Source organism: Archocentrus centrarchus, chromosome 3 (genome assembly GCF_007364275.1).
Source record: "Archocentrus centrarchus isolate MPI-CPG fArcCen1 chromosome 3, fArcCen1, whole genome shotgun sequence".
Taxonomy (NCBI): domain Eukaryota; kingdom Metazoa; phylum Chordata; class Actinopteri; order Cichliformes; family Cichlidae; genus Archocentrus; species Archocentrus centrarchus.
The window spans coordinates 17624079-17647888 of NC_044348.1; the positions used below are offsets into that span (position 1 = coordinate 17624079).

At 39.5% G+C, this 23810-nt stretch overlaps 1 protein-coding gene across 1 annotated transcript in view; it reads left to right on the forward strand.

The window, feature by feature from the left end:
- Positions 1-11819, forward strand: part of aldh1a2 (aldehyde dehydrogenase 1 family, member A2) — a 29397-nt gene extending 17578 nt beyond the window's left edge. Inside the window, exons 8-13 of the mRNA XM_030725554.1 lie at positions 7740-7842; positions 8482-8666; positions 8792-8956; positions 9199-9356; positions 10551-10625; positions 10863-11819. Coding sequence (XP_030581414.1) covers positions 7740-7842; positions 8482-8666; positions 8792-8956; positions 9199-9356; positions 10551-10625; positions 10863-10935 — 759 coding nt within the window. The 3' untranslated portion in view covers positions 10936-11819. The remainder of the gene's footprint in view (positions 1-7739; positions 7843-8481; positions 8667-8791; positions 8957-9198; positions 9357-10550; positions 10626-10862) is intronic.
- Positions 11820-23810: the final 11991 nt, after the last annotated feature.

The following is a 23810-nucleotide window of genomic DNA, read 5'->3' on the forward strand; positions in this document are numbered from 1 at the left end:
TACAGGTATAGATGTCACAGATAAAAGCAATGAAAGCAAAATTCACCAGAACAATGAGATATACACTCACTGGACACTTTATTAGGTAAAGCTTGCTAGTACCAGTTTGGACCCCTTTTTGCTTTCAGAGCTGCCTTAATTCTCTATGGCACAGATTCAACAAGGTGCTAGAAACATTCATCAGAGTTTCTGGTCCATATTGACGTGAAAGCATCACACAGTTGCTGCAGATTTCTCAGCTGCACACCCAGGATGTGAATTTCCAGTTCCACCACAATGGAGATTGGTGGTCTGGTGTGGAGGCCATTTGAGTACAGAGAACTCATTGTTGTGTTCAAGAAACCAGTTTGAGATGATCTGAGCTCTGTGACATTGTGGATTATCCTGCTGGAAGCAACCATTGGGAGATGGGTACACTGGGATGTACATGGTTACAGCAATACTCAGTTACGCTGTGGTGTTTAAATGCTCAATTGGTACTAAGGGGTCGAAAGTATGCCAAGAACATATCCCCCACACCATTACACCAGCAGCAGCAGCCTGAATAGTTGATACTAGGCTGGATGGATCCATGCTTTCATGGATGTTTCAAATTCTGGCTTTACTATCTGAATGTCACAGCAGAAATCAGGAGTCATCAGACCATACAATGTTTTTCCAATTGTCTCTTGTCCCAATTTGGTGAGTCCATGCAAATTGTAGCCTCAGTTTCCTGTTCCTAGCTGACAGGAGTCGCATCTGTTGTGGTCTTCTGCTGCTGGAGCCCATCTGCTTCAAAGTTTGATGTGTTGTGGGTCTACATATCTTGGTTGTAATGAGTAGTTATTTGAGTTATCAGCTTGAAGCAGTTTGACTATTCTCTGATCTCTGGCATCAGCAAGACATTTTCACAGAGAGAACTGCTGCTCACCGGATAGTTTCGTTTTATTTTATTTTTTTCAGACCTTTCTCTGTAAATCCTAGAGACAGTTGAGTGGGAAAATACCAGTAGAATGAAATTCTCTTGTTGCAGTAGTCTTTCCTAAATCAGGACTGTGACTAGATTAAAGTAGTTGCTGTTAATGGTTGCTGTCCAATCGACTGGTGCTGAAAAGCAATGGCAACTTGCCCAGATACTGTATGTAAATTTTATTCATTTATTATCCTTTGTTATCTCTACCTATGTTCATTTATTGGCTGCAAAGTGCAGGCATCCCTCATCTGATTGCTTTGTGTAGATCCTTTGCCTTCTTCCAATTTTATTCCCAAATTGGTGATTTTGTGTTATTTTCCTGAACAACCACTTGTTGTGGCATGTGGGGTGTTGGGACTCTCTCGCCCTGCTCCCTGCACATACTGCACAAACAAACCTTCACAAATATATTGTCAGCTGCCCGTCATAATACTGGCACTAGGTCGTTGGAAAATATTTACATATTGCCCAACCCAACTAAACATGTTAATACGTGAGTGTGTGTTTGTGTGTGTGTGTGTGTGTGTGTGTGTGTGTGTGTGTGTGTGTGTGTGTGTGTGTGTGTGTGTGTGTGTGTGTGTGTGTGTGTGTGTGTGTGTGCTGACATAAGCATTAAGTGTAAACCATAGCCACAGACCATATTATTTCTAAAAAATAGCCATAGCTTTGCAGATTTTGTCTGCTGGTATTATTTACTTTGACTACAATGTGTTAAAGGCAGTCATTACCAAAATAATGTGTGAATGCATCATATCAAAGTCTCCTGAACCACAAACATAGTAGCAGAAGTACATGTCTAGAGAGAGAGAGAAAAAAAATCACACTTTACTCTTTGAATAGAAACTCTGAAACTGCTGTCAGCCAGCTGAAAATCAACGCCTCCTGGTGGGCAGAAAAACCTTCTGTAAGCCACCAGTCTTAAGAGCAGTAATTTATAAAATGACACACAGCACACTTGTTAGATTTAGCAGCTGAAATCATAATGACTATCTGGACACATGATTTAGGATTTCCAGGGAAAAACTGATGCATTTTGAATGAGAGTGAGCAGGAATCACTATTCTGGAGCCGAAATCTAGCAGCTTTCAGCAACATTGGGCATTACCGGTAGCTACTATTTGGAGACTAGTCCCACATTCACATTTAAAGTGATATCACAGACACCCATGACTGCTTCCTGATCTTGCTGTTGTTTTTGGAGACAGAAGTTACCTTATATAGATGAAAGGCTGGCATGCTAATTCATCAGCTATCCTTAGAATGCATGAGCACGACACGCTGACATTAGTTAGCATTAACAGGTTGATACTGGCCCAAACAACAATGCTAAATGACCTACTAGTGGTTCCATAGTGCACTGGTGCAAAAGATCCCTGGCTCTAGACCACGAGGAAACACAAATCCTTAGGAGGGTTGTGTCAGGAAAGGCGACTGGTATAAAAATCTGGCAAATCAAACTTGCAGATTCATCTACTGTGGCGACCCCTGGTGAATAAGGGAGGTAAGTAGTAGGCTAATAAAACACTTGAACTTCACTCACCGAAACTGAAGCACATAACTTGTATGGTTTATACCACACAGATATACACACAGCATATTTGTTAGATAATCAATTAAAATTTCACCAGTAGCACACACACACATGGCCCAGTCTAATGACTTGAAGTAGCAGAAATAAGACCTAGCAGATGTCTGTGTTGGGAAACCTGTCAGTGAGGCCACGCCCCTAACTTAATGCTGTAAAGCTGGCCATTTTAACATAGGAGTCTAAGGAGATTCACTCCCTTTTGGAGCCAGCCTCAGGTGGCCACTAAAGGAACTGCAGTTATTTTCAGCACTGGCTTCATTTTTCAGCTCCTGAGGTTGTTCCTGAGGTTGTTCCTTGGTTCTGATTGGTTGTTGACAGTAACTATGTGTCCCTCCCTGAGTCGTACATAGATGGTCATGTGATTTGCCCTTTTCAGGACTGTTAGATAGATGCAAATAATTTCTGAAATAAAAACTTTGGGACAGCGACGTATTAGTGTGGACACAGCCTCTGTTTTGTTCTTAGCTCACTTAACCTGTGTGTGCAGAGGATGAATAGTGAGTATAAGATGAAAAGAGGAAGACCTCAGAGGAGGTTTATAGATGTAGTGAAGGAGGACATGCAGAGGGTAGGTTTCACAGAAGAGGATGGTAGAGATAGGGTGAGACGGAGGCAGAGGATTCATTGTGGCAACCCCCGAAGGGAGCAAGAAGAAGAAGAACTGCTCAACATCTAGTCTCTTCAATCTTTCAGACATTTTCTGTAAACATTCAAATTCAACAAGCTAAAATATAATAAGACTCTGTACTCTCCATTCTCCTGAGTGTCGCTGAACATGTCAGAGTAAGCCACAGTGAAACCTGCTGGCAGTTGCCACTGGTCTATATAGAGTACTGTATAATTTTAAATATTGACCAAATTATCATTAAAGCATTTAATCAGCTATTTATAAATTGTTTATCTTGTGGCATTGCATCTATTTGACATGTAATCCAAACATCTTTGTTTATCATCTCATCCTGATTGAACATTTCCTTTATAAGTGGCCCAGTTTTTGGTTTGTGTTACTTTTTGTTTCTTTTCTTTTCTTTTTTCTTTCTTTCTTACCAGTTTTCCTGTTATTTCATGTGATCTGGAGTCAATTACTGAGAAAAATGAGGGAGACTGCTGATGCCCAGACAGTGAGTCACTGTGGTGTAGTAGCAATGGTTGGATACGAGCAAGCACATCATCTCCTCACACAGGATGGAAGGTGCTAGAGTAACTACAGGTGGATTTTAGGAGCACAGCTCATCTCTCACTGACTCACATGTGGTGGAAGAGTCTAGCAGCCCAGTGTGTTTCCTTTACACTTGAATAAACACACGCTAACCTCCCCTTAGTCAGCCACTTTGTGTTTCTGATCAAAGACAGACAAAACACATCAGAAAAATGAAGCCAAGCCAAGTTTCATGTTGTATTTAGTCAGCTTCAGTACCAGCCACAGCCCAGCTGTTCTGATCTTAGTCTTTTAGTGTATAATGGGAAGCGACTGCGAGAGAATGAGTCTTTAACATGTTTGAAGATGTTTTTCTTGGGGATGAGTTGGAGGAGGGCGGGAGTGCTTGGACACTGGGGGGGGTTTTCTTCGTTATCTATAAAACAGGCTGTATGAGTAACGGGAAGATGAATACTTGTTTAGGGTGTAGGATTCTGAGGGTGGTGTATGGGGTTTTCCAGGCTTGTTATCAGACCAGTTAATGCAGCGTGTCAAGACAGTGAAAAATATTGATAAAATCTGGTGATTCATTCTGACATCCTAAAATAATGTTTGCCTAATTTGGGTAATTTCATCCTTTGTTTCCTGTGCAAATTTTATCTGAATCTCTTTATATCAAGCACGTATTACTGCATCCTCATCTGTGCCCATCATCAGCAGGGACTGACTCCAATAATCCAATAACCCGGCATTTGGGAGAAAACTTGTTTTCTTGTGAGGAGTTATATACGAAAAGTGTTACCTTTATCCTAAACATAAAGACTGGAAACAGGGACAGATAGCTAGCCAGGCTCCATCCAGCAGTGTCAGATACAACCATTTATTTTATTACTGGGTGCATTTAATTATCCATTTCAAATATGTGTTAATTTTTTAAGTTGCTTCTTTATATGTTGTTTCATGTCTCATTTAGAGTACTTTGAGTTTCCTTGACAAATAAATGTGCCCTGCCTCCAATTTCTAATTAACACATAGCTTTAGCTCAAGCTAATTTCTACTGCTTTGAGACTAAGTGCTAAGCTAAGGTAGTTCAAGCTAGGTGCGCGAGAGAATGAAAGAAGCTACCATGACATTACCTGTTTGGTTTCTGAAGATTCGTTTGAAAACCTTGAGATTAGTGTTTTCACAGACCACTTGGTTTCAAAAACAGGATGTGCTGAGGAGGGGTGGGGCTGCCTGTGAAACCGCTTGCTCATTGGCCAATGCTTTAGCAATCAAAATTTATTAGCCAATGAGCATATAATAGATAGTCCTCCATTTGGAAACAAAAATTTATTTACAAAACAAACCTTTTTTTTTCATTATGACCTACAATGAGTGACTGAGCCCATAAACTCAGCAGGAGTATTTACAGAGGTGAAGACAGAAAGTCATTTTCTCACAGGCTTCTACTGACGTTGCTCATGTGACATCATAAGCACATTGGTCAAGATTTGTCTACCATATTGGATGTAAAACAACCACCACTTGCTTTAAAAAAAAGTGTATTCCCAGACTGGCTGGCAGTGGGTCCAGGAAGTTGTTGGCTCTCGCTGGGTGAAATCAGTTGCAAAGAATATGCTGCAACCAAAAGCTCCTAGGTTGCCTGTAGTTTTTCATATTTGTCTGCAAATGCTCACTAACTACTAGCCGAGTGATAGTAAACCTTAACGAAAGTGCAACGCAAAACCATAAAAGTGAAAAAGTGGTGCCTCAGAGCTGCAGCGAACATGTTTCAAAAGGTGCAACTTTTAGTTTGAAGGCGAACCTTCTTGATTTCCAGTTTGTGTCACATTTCACAGTTTCACTGCAACTCAGAGAGTAGCTGGACAGTGTTTGTAGATGTCCATCACTTCCTTTCAATATGCTAGCAACCAAAACATTCACACAGAGGTTTTTGCCAGCCGGTTGGGGAATACAAGTTTTTCCCTAGCAACAACGGGTTGCGAGGGGATCACTGACCGGTTTGTAGGCCTACATGACTGGAGCTTTAGCAATCATTTTCCAAGCACCTACCATCAGCCTCCAGCAATCACTCACAGACAGTCAGGGAATACTAATTTTTCCTCGCAACCTGTGTTTGCAAAACAGCTTAGAGACAGACTGGTCTTTGAGTCTGTGTGACCGAGGCCTTATTCACATGATCATCCATTGTCACAATGATTGTCACATGTTGTTCGTGGGTACACATCTGCAAAATCTTGGCAAGAAAATTAGTGCCATCCAAAACTATTCTCTTACAGCTCAGTACCACTGGTTTTGCATGCATTAGATTATATATAACAAACTGATGTAGCCACTATGACATTATCAAAGCTTCAGTCTTACGTGTATTTCCCTACTGATTGACAAGTGGTTGCTGGAGGTATATGGCTTTTGGTAGATGAAATCAATTGCAAAGAGAGTCCTGCACCTAAAATCTCCCATACTTAGTGAAGGAGGTATGGCGTATGGGGGTAGTTCAGTGGTTGTCAGAGTAGAGACAGCCTGGAAGATGCCAACTTGCCTGCAAACGCTCACCAACTGCACTCCAAGTGGAAGTTAAACTGGGAAAAGTGTGACACCAACCAGAAACCGAGAACATTGTGCCTTACCACTGCAGCCAACAAAAAGTGCAGCTTTTACTTTGAAGGCGGTCTCTGTTTCCGGTTTGCGCGGCTCTTTTCACAGTTTCTTTACTGCTCAGTGAGCTGTTAATGAGTGTAGGCCTATAAAATACAAAAATTTCAATCACCAAAACTGGAGTACAAACCTGTTGGATAGTTAATCACACTACAAGTCATACTACTTATCAGATAATTACATTAAAACATTACAGAAGGCACCAGAACCACAAATACTTTGAAGAGGTCCAGTTCAGTGGCTGTTATTAGTAGAGCTGAGGCCTAGCAGTCAAATATTAGCTATAACCTCCTGTACAGGCACACCTATCAGTCAAAGCGCCCATGCCCCTCACTTTAACCCTTGGTGACGTTTAATAGGGTACATTATTTAAAAAATCTCCTGTGCAGTTGTTTTGGCTGCCTGGCTGTAAACACTATAATCACGCACTTTTGTAACCAGACGTGGCCATTACTGCTTCGTTTTAGCCACCACCTTCTTATTTTCTATCATGACTAGCCATTTTTCAAGCACTGTGCATTTATTTTGTCTACTGGTTCACACGTGTTCTTTGCCATTCTTTTCTGCTTGATATGAAAACTTTATCTTAAAACATGTGCGAGCAATATAAACAGTAACTCTGTATTAAATCTTGCCTACACAAAAAGTAAGTAAAACAAAGTCTTCTAAAATTTCACTATGCAGCATTACTATGCAGCAATAGCCTGTAATGTCACAAAAAAGTGCAGACATTATTTACTGATGTGTTACACTGATAAAAACAAACTTCAAGTGAAAAAAATCAGTTTGCATGGCTTGCATCTAAAAATGGTTAGAAAAAGAATTACACAATTTGTACTGATAAAACTAAAACAAGGTCCCTCAGGATGAATTTTACAAGAGATTCTCTTGAGCAATAGATTTTTATCAAGGAATGTCATTCCTCAATTTATTATTTATTGTTCTTCATTTTGGTTATCTGATATCATCACTCTTGATAATAATTAAAGTAGAAATTGGGGCAATAGAAAGATAAGGGAAAAAAAAAAACACAGCAAATCTCTTGCTGTGTTCCATATCATCACACCAGGTCCAACCCATACCAAATAACCCATCTCGGTGTTAGATCACAGCACACCACCCACACACCTTGTGGTTGCCTCTTCCTGTCCTTCGCTGCATATCAGATGCCGTTCCCGGCAGAAACATCGTTTTGTTTTCCTGTTGCTGTCGCCAAAAGCCTGTAACAGATATTCTTTCTGTGTATTTGCAGAACTCATGTTTCAGCTGGCCTACCAGTACATTCCTTGTTTGGAGCTAACCAGCCTCTTTAAGATATTTAATGGTTCCAACTGATTTACTGATCTGGCTGCGGGCCTCGCAGCTCCATGAATAAACCTCAGATCTGTTTCCTCCGCTAGGTCGGCAAGCTGATCCAAGAGGCAGCTGGGAAGAGTAACCTAAAGAGAGTGACACTGGAGCTGGGAGGAAAGAATCCCAACATTGTATTTGCAGATGCTGATTGTAAGTTTTTTGTTGTTGTTGTTGTTTTAAAGTAATCTTTTATTTGTCACTTCATTTATCTGTGACCCCTCATCAGGTGGTCTGCCAGAGTCACTGTTTTGCGTAGTTATGTGTCACAGTCTTAGAAAAACACTCACAGACTGAGAACCTTTAAATGCTCAGAGCTCAGTAGTGCCATGAAAACCTCTGGATGGATGGGTTTCATATAAATTCTAAGTGTCTCACCAAACTGGGGATGCTGAGCTTCTCAAATGCTTTCAGCAGCCGTGAGAGTGGTACACTAGGGCCAGTAAATCAAGAGAATGGACCCCAGCTCGGCCGAGACCCATAAATCACAGGGGTCCATTAACCCTTTGCACACAACAGCAGGATCCTGTCTCTCAAGTCTCAGGTGTCAGATTTGCACAGGATTGCTCCAATAAAACTACATATGTATTTTTTTTTTCAAAAAGATAATTTTTTTTTTTTTTTACATTTAATTGGTGTGCTATTTCACTTTTAAAGACACCAGTTAAGTCTTTTTTTTTAACCTAATAAGTAGCTTCAAAGTTATAATAATCTATATAAAATTTATTTTTTTTAAATTAACAACCACTTTTGTTTAGCTATTAACCAGCAGAAATCTCTTCATTTTCCCAGTGGATCTGGCTGTAGAAGAAGCCCACCAGGGTGTGTTTTTCAACGCAGGCCAGTGTTGCACAGCAGGCTCTCGCATCTATGTGGAGGAGCCCATATATGATGAGTTTGTCCGGAGGAGTGTGGAGAGAGCAAAGAGGAGGATAGTTGGCAGCCCCTTTGATCCCATGACTGAGCAGGGACCACAGGTGAGGAACACAAAATCAGAAGTTCTGTTCATTTTTTATCATTTGCTATCTTTGCTGCCATTTAGCTTCATATATTGTTCATTTTACCCATCTTCTGGGAGTAAGTCTGTCCTCCACCTCCACAGATCAGTCGGGAGCAGCAGAACAGTGTGCTGGAGTTCATCCAGAGTGGCATTAGTGAAGGGGCCAAGCTGGAGTGTGGAGGCAAAGCTCTGGGCTTGAAAGGGTTCTTCATTGAGCCCACAGTTTTCTCTAATGTGACAGACGACATGCGCATAGCCAGGGAAGAGGTATGATAAATGTTTAAGGGTAGTATAAGAAGTACCATAAAGTTAATATTAAAAATTATATGTTAATAACCTGTTTCTCAGGCCTGAAAAAACAAAACAAAAACAGTGTCTAATACTGTCAAAAAAATGCAAAAAAAGTGCCAAAAATATATAATTTTAGTCCCCAAATAAATGCATTTATTTAAGATTCCCTGATATGTTTGAGGTTCATAATCAATCTGTTTATTCTCATCTCTTCACAGATTTTTGGGCCAGTCCAGCAGATCATGAAGTTCAAAACTGTTGAGGAAGTGATAGAAAGAGCCAACAACTCAGATTATGGTTTGGTTTCTGCTGTATTCACCAAGGACATCAACAAAGCAATGACCATATCTACAGCCATGCAGGCTGGCACTGTCTGGTAAGCTCTATCTGTAGTGCTCCGTTCAGTAATATGTTTCATGTGAGGAAGTATCAGCCACTTCAGTTTCTGTCATCCTGAAGCTTTAAACTGACAGTATGCCACTTTACTATCATTAAAGCAGCCACGAAGAAATGATTTCCTTCCTTTTCCCCCAGTTTCCCCCAAAGCTCAGAGATTCACGGTGTGAAAATATCATGTGCCAGTACAGGAACACAACTCAAATGCCAATTTTATAATTGGCAGAAATTTAATGAATGTTAAATGTTACTTGTTGAGTTAACCAGCGATAGTTTCCTTTGTAATTACCTGCAATATAGCCACTGCCAGAAATCTTTCACCACTTGTCATGCTCAACCATTTTCCTACCTTTTCCTTCATCCTTGATTCCGACCCAATCGCCATGAGGCTGACCTGCCCTCTTCCACAAACACACACACAAAAAATATTTTGTACCAGTAAACCCATCAGAGGATAAATTCTATACTCAATTTTAGTTTTTTAGTTTTAATTCCGTCAACATCCAAAAACAAGGAAAAAGTCAAGCACAAGGAGATAAATTGGAAACATGGGAAGGTACACAAAAAAATAAGAATACCTGAACTAGAAAAGAAAAGACAAAATACACAACTTTAAAAATGGGTTGAATGTTTGAGACTAAAAAGACAATCTAGAAACTGGGGGGTACTACAGTACTGGGGGTACTACAGGAGGTGTGTATATACACTAAAAGAGCAATTGACTGTTTGGAAAATAGGTGGTGCAGGAAACAGGGGAACAAGTAAAACTAATGATGAAGCATGAGAACCGAGCTTTTTGGTATAAGAACAGGAAGGAAAGAAATGACTTGACTGAATTGCAGAAATATATTTAATCAGTTTTCTTTATTAGAAGAGAATTCTTATCACAGCCACAACATTTTTTAAATCTCTTCTCAAAGCATCATATCATTGGCAGTTAGAGAAGCTGTAATTACTACATTTAAATGGAACCTGACAATTTTGAACTACATTTGCTAAACAGTAAAAGAATAATTATTATTGAGTTCAGAGGGTTTTAAAAATAGCTTTGATGAGGAGAATTACTTTTACATCAGTCTTACCAAATGAACCTTTAGACAAAGTTGTGCTAAATTTTTATAGTAAACCACAAGTGAACTGATCAAGAGTGATCAATGCTTTGTGTATTTCACAGGATAAACTGCTTCAACGCTCTGAGCATGCAGTGTCCATTTGGAGGATATAAAATGTCTGGTAATGGACGTGAAATGTGAGTATGACTTGGTTGTCTGCCCGGAGAAGACACACAAATTAGCCGCAATAGTACTATTGCTGACTTAGTGTTTTGAAAAACTACTTTCCAAAATAGTTTAACATCATATAAATCTTTATCTAAGAGGAAATTGGAATATTCCTGCTCCAAGAGCCTCCAGCAGTGTATACACTATATCTCAATGTTGCTGCCAGCATGAGAGTTTAAACAAACTGTTTCTATTTCTTGTTTCAGGGGAGAAAATGGCTTGAAGGAGTACACAGAAGTAAAGACCATCACAGTGAAGATGGTCGCCAAGAACTCTTAAGGCAGTCATACTTTTTTGGAGGGGGGGAGGTAGTGTCTTCTTCATTACTGACCAACCTCTTGTCAGTATCTTCATGGTGGCACACCACAAACCATCAGAGCTAGTTATCTCTAGCAGGCTGTACCCACTCACTGCCTCCTGTCCCTCCATGGACATTCAGCCACTTCCAGTCCAGCTGTCGTCACTTGTGTTGAATTTGTGGACTGTCTGTAGTCTAACTGACAACCACTGAGCTACCCCCATACTCCATACCTCCTCCACTAACTACACTAAAGCACTCACAGAGACGATGGGGGGGAGGCTGCTCTGACTGCAAAACCCAGTAACGACACCCATCCCAGCCGCTACAACCCTGATCCTCATCCCCAGATGCTGGATGCTCAGAGACTCAGTTGCCGCACTTGCAATCAACCCTTTACTAGCAGCTTGTAATCCGTTGGGAAACAGTTTTTCTCTGTACTGTGCAGTCTGATCATCAAAACCTCGCGTGTCATTGTCTTGGTAGATTTTATGCGAGCATGTTAGCTCATTCAAGACCACTGATGTTTGTCAGCCTCAGACACGAATGGATGAAATGTTAATTCTGAATTAAGATTGATTTCTAATTGTCTTTGTTTGTATTTTAGCTCATATGACTTAACACTGTATGTCGACCTTTGACTGATGTAAACGTGAAAGACTTTAACCTCTTAAAAGCATTTTACTCTCACCTGCTAAAAGAGGAGTAGATGTGTTTTAAAATACATGTAACTGATTTTCATTGATGTCATTTATGTTTATGTTTATACAATCATATGCTATAAAATTATAAAATGACCATAGTTTTTGTTTTTGTTTTTCAGTAAAATCTTTTTTTCTCTGAAAAACTTTGAGTCTTTACTGATTAGAAGGACTCACATTTCAGTTTAGGCTGAACCTGGTCTGACACGGTGACTATTTAATTCTTAGATTAAATGTGTATGTGTGTGTGTGTGTATATATATATATATATATATATATATATATATATATATATATATATATATATATATATATATATATATATATATATATATATATATATATATATATATTTAAACATGTGCTTACTTGTATAACTTATAATAAATAGGCCAAAATACATATTTTTTGCTACATTAATCAAATGTTGAACTCATAATAATTCAAAATCTCCTTCTACTCACAGATGTGGTTTGTCACTGTTACGCTTTCTTGGACATTTGACCTTTGGCATGCAGATTTTAACACTGGAAAAAATTTAAGGTTTAGTTTTATTAAGCCAAAATGATTTGTGACATCAAAACTGGGTTGGAAGTCCATCCTGATCGAGTAGAAAAGTTATACAAGTCTGATCTGAACATTTGAACCCTGAATAGCTCATACAGATTGAGGGAAGCACTATTTCCAAAATTATGACATTTGAAATATTTGCATAGTGATAGACTAGAGTTTTCAGTTGCATCACAGAGGAGGTGGATTTGTTATTGTGGGAGTTTTTAAGCAGGTTTTGTGGGGGGAAAACACATAACACACTGCTTATCTTCTTCACTCCTTATTGAGTGGTTGATACTGGAAAACCTTAAAGTTGTATCAAAGTGTACCATCCATCCATCCATCCATCCATCCTCTTCCACTATCCTTTTCAAGGTCGGGGGGTGGGGTGGGGTGGGGTACCAGCCTGTCGCAGAGAGAGACAAACCATCCACACCTATGGGCAATGTAGAATCACCAATTAACCTAAATAAGTGTATGTCTTTGCACTATGGGAGGAAACCAGAGTAAACCCAAACAGACACAGGGAGAACATGCAAACTCGAGTAAACTCCAGTTCCACTTCCAGTAAATAAATAAACAAAAAAACAAACAAACAAACAAATACATTTTTAAAAATCTGTTAGCGGCACCTGCTGGGCAGGTAAAATCATGACACCACACACACCAGAAAGAACACCCTTTAGGTTGGTTGCCTCATAGTGTCTGTGAACTGCTAGTAGACAGCTCATCAGCACGAGTGACAATGATGACCTAATAAATGGAAGTAGGGTGGGACAAGGAAGAAATTGCTTAATAACAACTTCCGACATCTTCCGTATCTATGTCTAAATTTAGGCTTTTAAGAGCAACCGAGAAAGGCAAGTAAGTGGAATCTGCATGAAGGAGTACAAACAGATTAATAGGTTAAATATGAGTGTTTTTGTCTCAGCTGTCTCCTTTACACACTTTTTTTTTCAAGGCAGACATTGTGACTTGAACACAGGCTGCTTTAGTTTCAGGTCCTGGTATCATGCATGCTGGCTCATAGTTACTCAATCACAGCTTAATGGGACACTTGAATACAATAACATTGTCAGCAAGATTAGTAACATCTTTTGTCTGTGCCATATGAAAAGTCTTGCACAAGACAAACCCACAAAAGCAGCATGCACACTGTTAAAAAAAATGCCAGTTTAAAGAAAAAAAAAAATCACTTTTTTTTAATGTTGGATTTCTAGCTCCTAGATCCTGTGAAAGAGGGATCTGCAGAGAATATGAGTCTGTTTGGTGACGGTGTTCATGCTGAAGGTGAACAGATGCTTCACTGGAGCTTTTCTTTGGCAAATAGCATTTAATTTACCAGGGTACAGTTTCCCACAATTCCCTTCTCAGTTGGTATCAACAACCTTTCCAAGGAGAAGATGAAAAAGTGATCTCCTTATTGCAGCACTCTGTTAACACAACACAGAATGTTCAGGGACATATGCTCACAAGTTAAAATTGCATTCATGGACCCTCATGTCGTCTGACTTAATTTAGTAGTCTTAGTAGTAATTTAGTAGTAGTAATTTCTAATTTTTTTTCCCTTTTTTTGGGGGTGGGGGGGTGGAGGGGGGTGGCGGTCTCTTTAAATTCACCCTTGCAGTTTTATCATCCAGCTTCATTAGCTGGGAAAACTGAGCTTCTGTCACTTTTAACACACTTAAAAACTTCACATGCAGTCAACATGAGAAAATGAGAAAGACAAAGAACTGAAATTTCCTTTTTTTTTCTTTTTTTTTTTTTGCTGAGGGAAAAGTCACCTTTTTCAGAAACTTCTTTAAGAGGTGAGCACAGAAATAATTTGTGGAAAAAAGCATTTTAAACTAAATAGACCTCATATTTCCTTCTTTAGGACCCTTTATAACATCTCACTTTCTCAGCCTGTGCATGCATGACCCCACAGTTGAGGACATCAACCTAGAAACAGACCACACACTGACAGGAACATTCACCCTTTGTCCAGAAAAACCCTTATCCTTCACAAGCCTTGTTTATAGCTTCAGTTAATATTCCAGAAGATAGCAGCGCTTTTGCTGTTATCTGTTCCTTCATAATATTTTCTCCCATGAGTTAACAGAACAAACACACAGTTTCTGATGTCTGGTCCTCTTCATTTGTCACAAGAGACATTTTCAGACACTTTACAGAAGTAGCTAAGCATAGAGGCTGCATTGTAGAACGTGTGTGTGTGTGTGTGTGTGTGTGTGTGTGTGTGTGTGTGTGTTTGCACGCGCGCGTGCGTGCGCGCTTTTGCAAAGGAGGTCTGATTCTTCTCACTGAAACATTGTGCAAGCCTCTCTGTACATGCCTCTCATTCCAGTTCAGTGTGAGTCAGGACTCACTGCGTGATCAGAGACTCCTCCACACAGTGATGCTGTGACGAGTTAATGTGTGCATGCGAGTGAAGATGAAATGACTGTTTAACATTACAGAAAATAACAACAACCTGGAGCTTTTGTCCTTAATTTAAGGAGATTTAAAGCAATAAATTCAACATTCAGAGAAGATGAAACTGTCGCTAGTCTAACTGGAAGGATCATTGTGGGGTAGCAGCACTTTAACAGGATAATGAGTTAAAAGGGCCGTCTTAGAAACAGAAATGTACTTTGTTCTCTAAATGAGTACTACTTCAACTACTACTCCTATTCACTTTAAACTACAGAGTTAGTGTGAAGAATTTTGATACATAATGAATTATTCGCACAGTTTAAAGTCCACATGCCACTTTATTAGGTACAGCTTGCTAAGACTGGGTTGGACCCCCTTTTACCTTCAGAACTGTCTTCATGGCACAGATTCAACAAGGCAAAGCAAGGAAACGTTCATTAGAGATTCTGGTCCATATTGGCATGATAGCATTGCACAGTTGTTGCTGATTTGTCAGCTGCACATCCATGATGTGAATCTCCTGTTCCGCCACATTGGAGACTGGTGATCTGGTGTGGAGGCCATTTGAGTACAGAGAAGTCATTGTCATGTTCAAGAAACCAGTTTGAGATGATCCGAGCCTTGTGGCACGGCACATTATCCTGGTGGAAGCAACCAGCAGAAGATGGGTACACTGAGATGGATATGGCCAAAGCAATACTCAGGTAGACTGTGGTGGTTAAACGATGCTCTGCTGGTACTAGGGGGTCCAAAGTGTGCCAAGAAAATATCCCCCACATCATTACACCACCAACAGCAGCCTGAACACTTGATACAAGGCAGGATGGATCCATGCTTTCATGTTGTTTACACCAAACTCTGACCCCACCATCCAAATGTTGCAGCAGAAATTGGGAGTCATTAGACCAGGCAACCCTTTTTCAGTGTTCTGTTATTCATTTTTAGTGAGCCCTTGTGAATTGTAGCCTCAGTTTCCTGTTCTTAGTTGACAGGAGAGGCACCCGGTGTGGTCTGCTACTGCTGTAGCCCATCTTCTTCAAGGTTTGATGTGTTGTGGGCTTAGAGGTGCTCTTCTGCATATCTTGGTTGTAATGAGTGGTTATTTGAGTTGCTGTTGCCTATCAGCTCAAAGCAGTCTGGCCATTCTCCTCTGACCCCTGGCATGAACTGCCGCTCACTGGATAGTTTATCTTTTTTGAACCATTCTCTGTAAACACTTGAGGTGGTTGTGTGGGAACCATGCCACATTCAAAGTCACCTAAATCACCTTTCTTCCCCATTCTGATGCTCAGTTTGAACTTCAGCAGGTCGTCTTGACCATGTCTACATGCCTAAATACAGTGAGCAGTTTACAGTATATTCATTCTGGAATATATTGGAGGCCAAGGTATATTCATTACCTTGGCCCCCAGTAACACTGTGAGAAATCTTGGAGTCATTTTTGACCAGGATATGTCCTTCAATGCACATATTAAACAAAAATGTAGGACAGCTGTTTTGCATTTGTGCAATATTTGTAAAATTAGAAACAGATAACTGGCCGTCCCTGAGCCTGGTTCTGCCGGAGGTTTCTTCCTATTAAAAGAGAGTTCTTCCTTCCCACTCTCACTAACTGCTTGCTCAGTTTTGACTGTTGGATTTTTTCTGTAATTATTGTAGGGTCTTTACTATGCATTATAAAGCACCTTGAGGCAATTGTTTGTTGTGATTTGGTGCTATATAAATAAAATTGAATTGAATTGAATTGAATTGAATTGAATTGAATTGAATTGAATTGAATTGAATTGAATTGAATTGAACTGAATTGAACTGAATTGAATTGAATTGAATTGAATTGAATTGAATTGAACTGAACTGAATTGAATTGAATTGAATTGAATTGAATTGAATTGAATTGAATTGAATTGAATTGAATTGAATTGAATTGAATTGAATTAGTGTGATGATAAACAGATTCAGTGCAAATCAAGTGTGACAGAAGGTAATGATAGTTGATGTTCTGTGTAAAAATGAATTGATTTCAAGTTTAGCCAGGCATGTGTTTTCTAGCTATGCTCATGAAGTGACTGTATGGATGGCAACACCACTTTGGATCAATATGAAACATCTAAACATCTCAGGACTACCCCAAAGACCCCTGATTCCTCTGATTCATACCATGAACGAATCTTTTCCAGTTTTTTCTTCCAGGATTATATTGACTGCTAAACAAACTCTAAACATGCGTGTGAGCATTTTACATTGTTTTAAGAGACACAGCACTCTTAAACAAAGAAACAAACCTCAAGTCAGTTGTGAGAAGCTATTAACGTCCGAACACAGCTTTAAATGTTTACATGGAAAACAGTTATGTTTACTGTACGAGGATTCTGTGGAGTGAAACTCTTCAAATATAATTGTGGCAGGCAGGGTCAGGGTCAAGAGAGCCAGCTTTCAACAAGAAGCACATGAAGCAATCAGCACACACATATCACTGTCCTGCTTTGTTAGTGCATTTAAGTAGATTCAAACCTGCTTAACCTGACAAAGATTAAACATGTTTCTGAAGCTGATTACAAGTGTTGCTACTGCCCTTGAGTCTGCATGTGATGCCGTTACACGTCAAAGTGTCAAAATAATAATAATAATCATAGGACCATAATATGAGAAACATACATACAGTAGCAACCTTTCACAAAATAAAAGGATAGAGGTGCCCTGTCATGAGTACATCTAGGTGATTAATAGGTCACTAACACCTCCAGTTTAATTTATCACATAAAACATATTTTGCATTAAGAAGCGATATCCTTAAAGACTGGTCAAGCCGTTATGGGATAGATAATATATTGGATGATTTAAGCGGTGCCTTGGAATTACTCCAAGGTTAAGTGGTAATCCCATATCCATCAACACTTGAATCCCAATACAAATGACCTGGACTATGTATTTATTGGAAGGAGCACTTATGGAGCTTGATAAGTATCATTCACCAGCCATTACCCTATAGTCAGAAAGATGATTTATAGGAGCCATTTGCATGGAAATCTCTCCATCTGCTCAATAGCCTTAAAGGTTCAATTCTGAAGAACAATTTCTCAGATTCAACCATTGAGCTATAACTTCTTTAAGAACAGAATTACTGAAGTGATCTATTGAATTTCCATGGTGTGCCAAATCCATTTTGCTACTAATGAAATGACTCACTTGTACCATAAGGACTTTAATGAAATAGTGACATTGCAGCTTTGAATGTCATCATAAAACTTGTGCGTGACATGTCTATTGTCAAGTTTGAGTAGTGTTTTTCCAATAAAACTGTGGCAGAGAGGCCCAGAAGGGTCACTCTTCAAGGCAAAGATGGTTAATTGTTTAGGTTGGCTGATTCAGAAATATTCCTCAATTGTTCTAACAATGTAACAGAAAATATATCTTATGTATTATATTTCACTTCATCAGAAACTATTTGTAAAAGCTGGGTGGGGTGTTAATTTGTCCGCAAAGGAATTCCAAAAATAACCACAGGCTTGCGTCCAGTGTGATGTCAGTGTAATGAACATAATGTTCACTGATGATGTTGAAATAGTTTCCATCTGCCGATCTGATTGAACACGAGTTAAAGAAAGGTGCATGAGTGTGTTGTAAACTATTCTCTCATTCTTGGGAATTAGAGCTCACAGTTTTTGGGGGAACTTATCTGTTTTCAGCAATGACTTGAAATAAAATCCACTAGAAAGCATCCAAACATCTTTTTCTTTTGCTCTGTGAAGGGATTTTTTTTTTTTTTTTTTGTACAGTGTAATGAATAACTACATATTATAATGTTGATTTTTTTAAAAAATTCCCGATATTTTATCTTAAAAAGCACTGGTCACATAAAATATCAAGTATTCTAACACAGCCAGTGAAAGTTTTTAATGCCTACTTTGCCAGATTTGGCTCATTTATTTCTGTTCCTGGAAGAAGAGAAGATATGCAGGAGTGTATCAGATATAGGACAAAACATTTATTCTTTTTGAACTTTAACTAAATCCAGTTGTACATTTTTGGTGGTGTAATGAAGCACAGAGTAAAAACAAAATATTAAGTTCTGTATGATATGGTCCAGTAGTAAATGTCTTCTTCTTCTTTCAGCTGCTACCCTTAGGGCTCGCCTCAGTGGATCTTCTGCCTCCATTTCACCCTATCTCTGGCATCTTCCTCTGTCTCACAACCCTCTCCATGTCCTCCTTCACTACATTCATGAACCTTCTCTGTGGTCTTCCTCTTTTCCTCCTGCCTGGCAGCTCCATATTCAGCATCCTTTGTCCATTACATTCACTGTCCCTCCTCTGTACATGTCCCTCATCTTGTCTTGTCTCTCTAACTTTGTCTCCAAACTGCTCAACCTGAGCTGTCTATCTGATGTACTCATTTCTATTCTTTTCCATCCTGATCACTCCCATCAAGAGCTTCACAAAAAGCTTTAATGAAATATCCTTCTGATGCGACAGCTATATAGGTCCTAAGCAAAACCTTTGTTATTAAGACTATGAAGTGCCTGAAATAATTTGGAGACCATAACTGTTGCTCAGCATCCATTACTGCTTCTTCTTCATCAGCACTGCTTCAGTACACGCTGTACATCTGTGCACTTTGGATTTGCTCTCGGTTACCTTACTCACGCAGCATCCAAGGGCTTTTATGGGACAAGGCTCAGATAAGAACATGCCAAAATTACAGTATAGTTCGGCTGCAGGCTGCCAGGAACCAAACATTAGCCATCTCTTTTTGGTTGATATTGCATTTTGCAAGCTAATTTGCATTTAATCAAATTACCCAAACTGACTGACACACTGCCAGCCTGGGGTTTTTAGGCCATCTGGCTCAGTCAGTAATCCACTCTTGGTACCGAGAGCAACATTATGCAACCAATGCAACATAGGTGCACCTCCTCTGACTGAAGTGGATGTAGCAACAGCTTGTGCCACATTTTCATAAACAAACCAAACTCTCACTTTATGCAATACCTCAAGACTAACTGTACCACTCTTGCTCTGATCAAGACTGATAAAGATTCTGATGAGTGGGCATAATACTGGAGGACCACATGCTGGTTCAAATGTACACAACTAATGTGCACATTTTGTAAACCACAGAGACAGTTGATTCTGAAGCAAGACTTGCAATATTGATGCTGCAGCCAAGAATTTAATAAGTGAAGCCAGATCTCCATCCTGCACAGTCACGCTTTTGAATCACTTTTTTTTTATTTTTTTTTTTAAATATTGTAGTAACTGGGTTAATTTGAACTGAAATAAGTTTAAATTGTTTTTTCTTTGATCTTTTATTGTGTATAAACTGGATATTGTGTTCACTCATTTGTAGTGTGTGATAGTTGTATTTGTCTGTTGATATTGCTTGTTTTTATCGTTGTAGTCATGCTTACTACACTTTTGATCACTGGACATAAAAATTTGAGCTCTCAATAAGACTTTTACCTGGCTGAGCAAATATATGATGATTATTATGGTTTTCTAGTCATATCACAGCACTATTAGACCATAATCCATATGGTGTTTTCTCTGTCAAACAGTAATGATACAGTAATAGTAGTAATGATATCTTGCCTAAAGACATGGGAATTGAACTACTAACCTTACAATTAGTGGCCAACCTGCTGTGTCTTTTGAGTCAAGTCACCTAAATGTAAGTGACACAACATTCTATACGTCAGTTTTCTAATGGTGAGAGTTGCTCGTATGAGCTGTACTGTGAGAGTGTGTCACAGTTTTGTGCAGTGACATTTTACATTAGCAAGCTCTCTGAGACGCATTAATGCTGCACACACTCCCTCCAGGAGATTTTAAACTCTTAAAAAGTCCGCTCTGGTCCCTCCCTCCAGAGGAGTCATACAATAGGAACATTTGGGGGATACAAAAATGATCTTTCACGTTATAGATTTGCTGATTTTTCATTACTGGTGATGAAACACTCACTTTAATGTGATGGATGAATTAGTTTGTCCGTGCAGCCATTTGTCTCAGTTTCATCCATTTACAACAGTGTGTTTCATCAATGCAGAGCCATTTAATCAAGCTCTTATATTTAACCCCAAAATGACAACTATTAGTCCACAATGATAAATCACAGCTCAGTGCCTGATATGCTAAAGGAGGCAACATCCTGTCCATGCAAGCCATTTGGATGGAGTGACTATGCTTTTAAGGAAAGGAAAATGGAAAGAGAATAAGGAACGTCTTTAAGCCAATCTGGGTCTCTGCCAGCCTGCCGCTAACCTTTGCTCTTTTGGTTTGGGAGTTAGCTAGTTTCCTTTTTCCTCTGACATCACTCTCCAGGATCCACACAGTGATAACACGGCCCCGACTGCATGACATTACTGCTTCCTTCAATACACATGGGAGAACTGTGTTAAAAAATCCCACATGACTACAGGCTAACTGCAGTTTCCAGTGAGCACCAGCTGCACAGCTGGTGTCCATGGGAGAGACAGAGCGGATACACAAATTCCAGACTGTTATGAGGCAGGGAAATACATTTCCTTGGGCAAGATTTTTCTTACAGCACACCACCCTGTGGTGTGTGTTCAAACTATTATGGTATCATATGGCAAATGTTACCTCCTCTTAAATAACCACAGACACAGAAACATGTGTGTGATGTTTCAGCTGAATATTCCAAATGCTGCACAAACATTTTAGCCACTAAAATCAAAGTCTTGTTGAATTCATTCTTTTTTTATTTAATGGTGTGGCAAAAAAATAAATAAATAAATGAAATCAGTATTTTTGCACTCAGTTTTTCAAGGACTGAATGAATTGGAGACTAAACAGGTACTGTGTGTGATGATTAAGAACCTTGTAAATATCTAAAGTACTAAAAACATTGGCAAAGGGCTGTGCATAGATTTGTTGTTGATTTATGACTGGCTCAAATTCTAGCTTGCTGACAGTCTTACTAACAATGCATTTTACTTCAATCCATCCATTTTCTTGACCACTTATCCAATTTAGGGTCATGGGGCGGCTGAAGTCTTTCCCAGCTAACAGAGGGTGGGCATTTTACTCCCAAGATAAATACACTGGTGTTACTATTTGGAACACACAGCTAAACAATTAAAATCTGACAATTGATAGAGAATCAGTTGTCTTTACAAATATTTACCTACAAACAAATTCAAGTCAAGTTGCAAACTTTGAGAAAGGAGCCTTCTGTTATCTTTGTAAAAACTAGCTTTATGTTGCAATAAACCTCACAGAGCATTCAAATTCCTGCATTTAATATGTTCAGACCCCCAGAGAGTTGAGTTCTGAAATTTAAAGCAAATTTGCTGCTTGGTATAAGTGGGTTTTTTCCCCCTCCATGTCTCATGCCTTAGATCTTAATTTGTTGTTGTAGCCTATTTCAGAAATATGAGCCAAATACTAAAGTAAAGCACAGACAAAGAGGAAAGAAAAAATGCACCTTGTGTGATTTTTTTTTCTTCTATAGTAATGCAAGCCAGATGTGACCGGGGACCATGGAAACAGGTGATGATAGCATTACACTGGGATTGCAAACAGATGGAGAGAAGTTTGAACCTATTCTGGTGTCACTGTCGAGGTCATAAATTAAGATCCCCAATACAGAACAATACAGAAATTTTAGGTGCTGGGTAAACAAAAAGAGGCCTCACTCAGAGTTTGGGAGCAGCTGCTAGGACTTCATGGAGAGTATTCAGTGTATCTGTAAGTTTATAGTGTGGCGTGCATGTTTTATAGCGGTATGTGTAGTTGTAGTCAGATGATTGCTGCAGCAAAAAGTCTCTGTTTTGAGCTTTGGTGTTTTTCTACTCTTTCCCCAGCAGAGCGATGTGAAGAGTTTCCCTCCCTCAGTAAGAGTGGAGGATGCAGGTCTGCTTCACATCAGGTGAATATATCGCTGGGAGAAGAATGTCTCCAGCAATTAGCCTTGATGAAGCAGATGCTGGAGCTGTCCTGGGAGACAAGGGAAAGCCACTGTACATGTCAGACTGGTCTCAAAGATGGAGAGGACACTGTGCAGATCTGTGCTGAATGGCAGCATGGCCACCCCTGAGAGATGGTTATTTAGAAGCAATTACATCTCGCAGCACTGAGAGAAGCAATGATCCCCACCACCACCTCACTCTCAAGAAAACACCGGCTGGACTGTTCATCATGTGACCTCATCTCAAGAAGCGAGGTTTTCATTGAACATCTGCTGTTGCATTAAAAAAAAAAAAAAATCTAATGCAGCTAAATCAGGACAACTGAGTCACAACAACATGTGAGTTTCAGAAGCAGTAAAGACTTTTTCTTTAAAAAAAATACCAGCTGAGAGGATTTTAAACAAAGTGAACTTTGCCATTTTCCAAGCTATCCCCAGAGCTACCACAAGAGAGCACAGCTGGCTGACTCTCCCACTTGCTGCTGAACCTCCCCTGTGTCACACACAGGTGTAAAAGCCCAGGCCTTCAGCACAGATTCATACTGTCACAGCTTCAACCAGCCAACCCAAATGGGGCCTCCTACTCTGCCATTTGGGAAAGTGGACTTTCACAGTAATAGACACTTAAGAAAGCGACACCTCGGCTCATCATGGTGCCACTTGACAACGTGACACTGAGCTCTTAAATCATTAGATTACAGTGAAATGATTTATTGGCCCCTGTAGCATACAGTGTTATCCGGGGAGCATTAAAGATGCTCTTTGTTTCAGATTTCACACGTTCTGTAATGTGTTTATGCAGCTGGATAGTTTTACTGGACCAATTGAATTAAGCAGCGATAAGTAGAATCAAGTACCACGCTCAAGGGTGAACTTAGAAATGCCACACCTGTCAGTGATGTGTGCTGGGTGGGTCATGAAATGTTATGTGTATACAGAAACTAAACATAAAAACTTGACCTTTGAGATTCAAATTTCTGAATTTTGTTTACAAAATCCTGGAAATCAATTTATCTGTTCTCATTAAACACTTTTACCAGAGTCTGTACAAGGCTTGTTACACAAATTTATTTTGGTTTTCCCTCCTTCTGGTGCGGTTGATTAAGTGCTACTACAGGTTTTTTTTTTTTTTTCGTTTTTTTTTAAAGGCAAAGCTTAGTTGCGGTCTGCTCAAGAGGATCAGCTCACTTCCTTCAGCACACAGCACAGAGCGCTGAGAGTAGAGCCGTCTTGGAAGATCAACGTCTCCTCTTTTGTTAAATCGG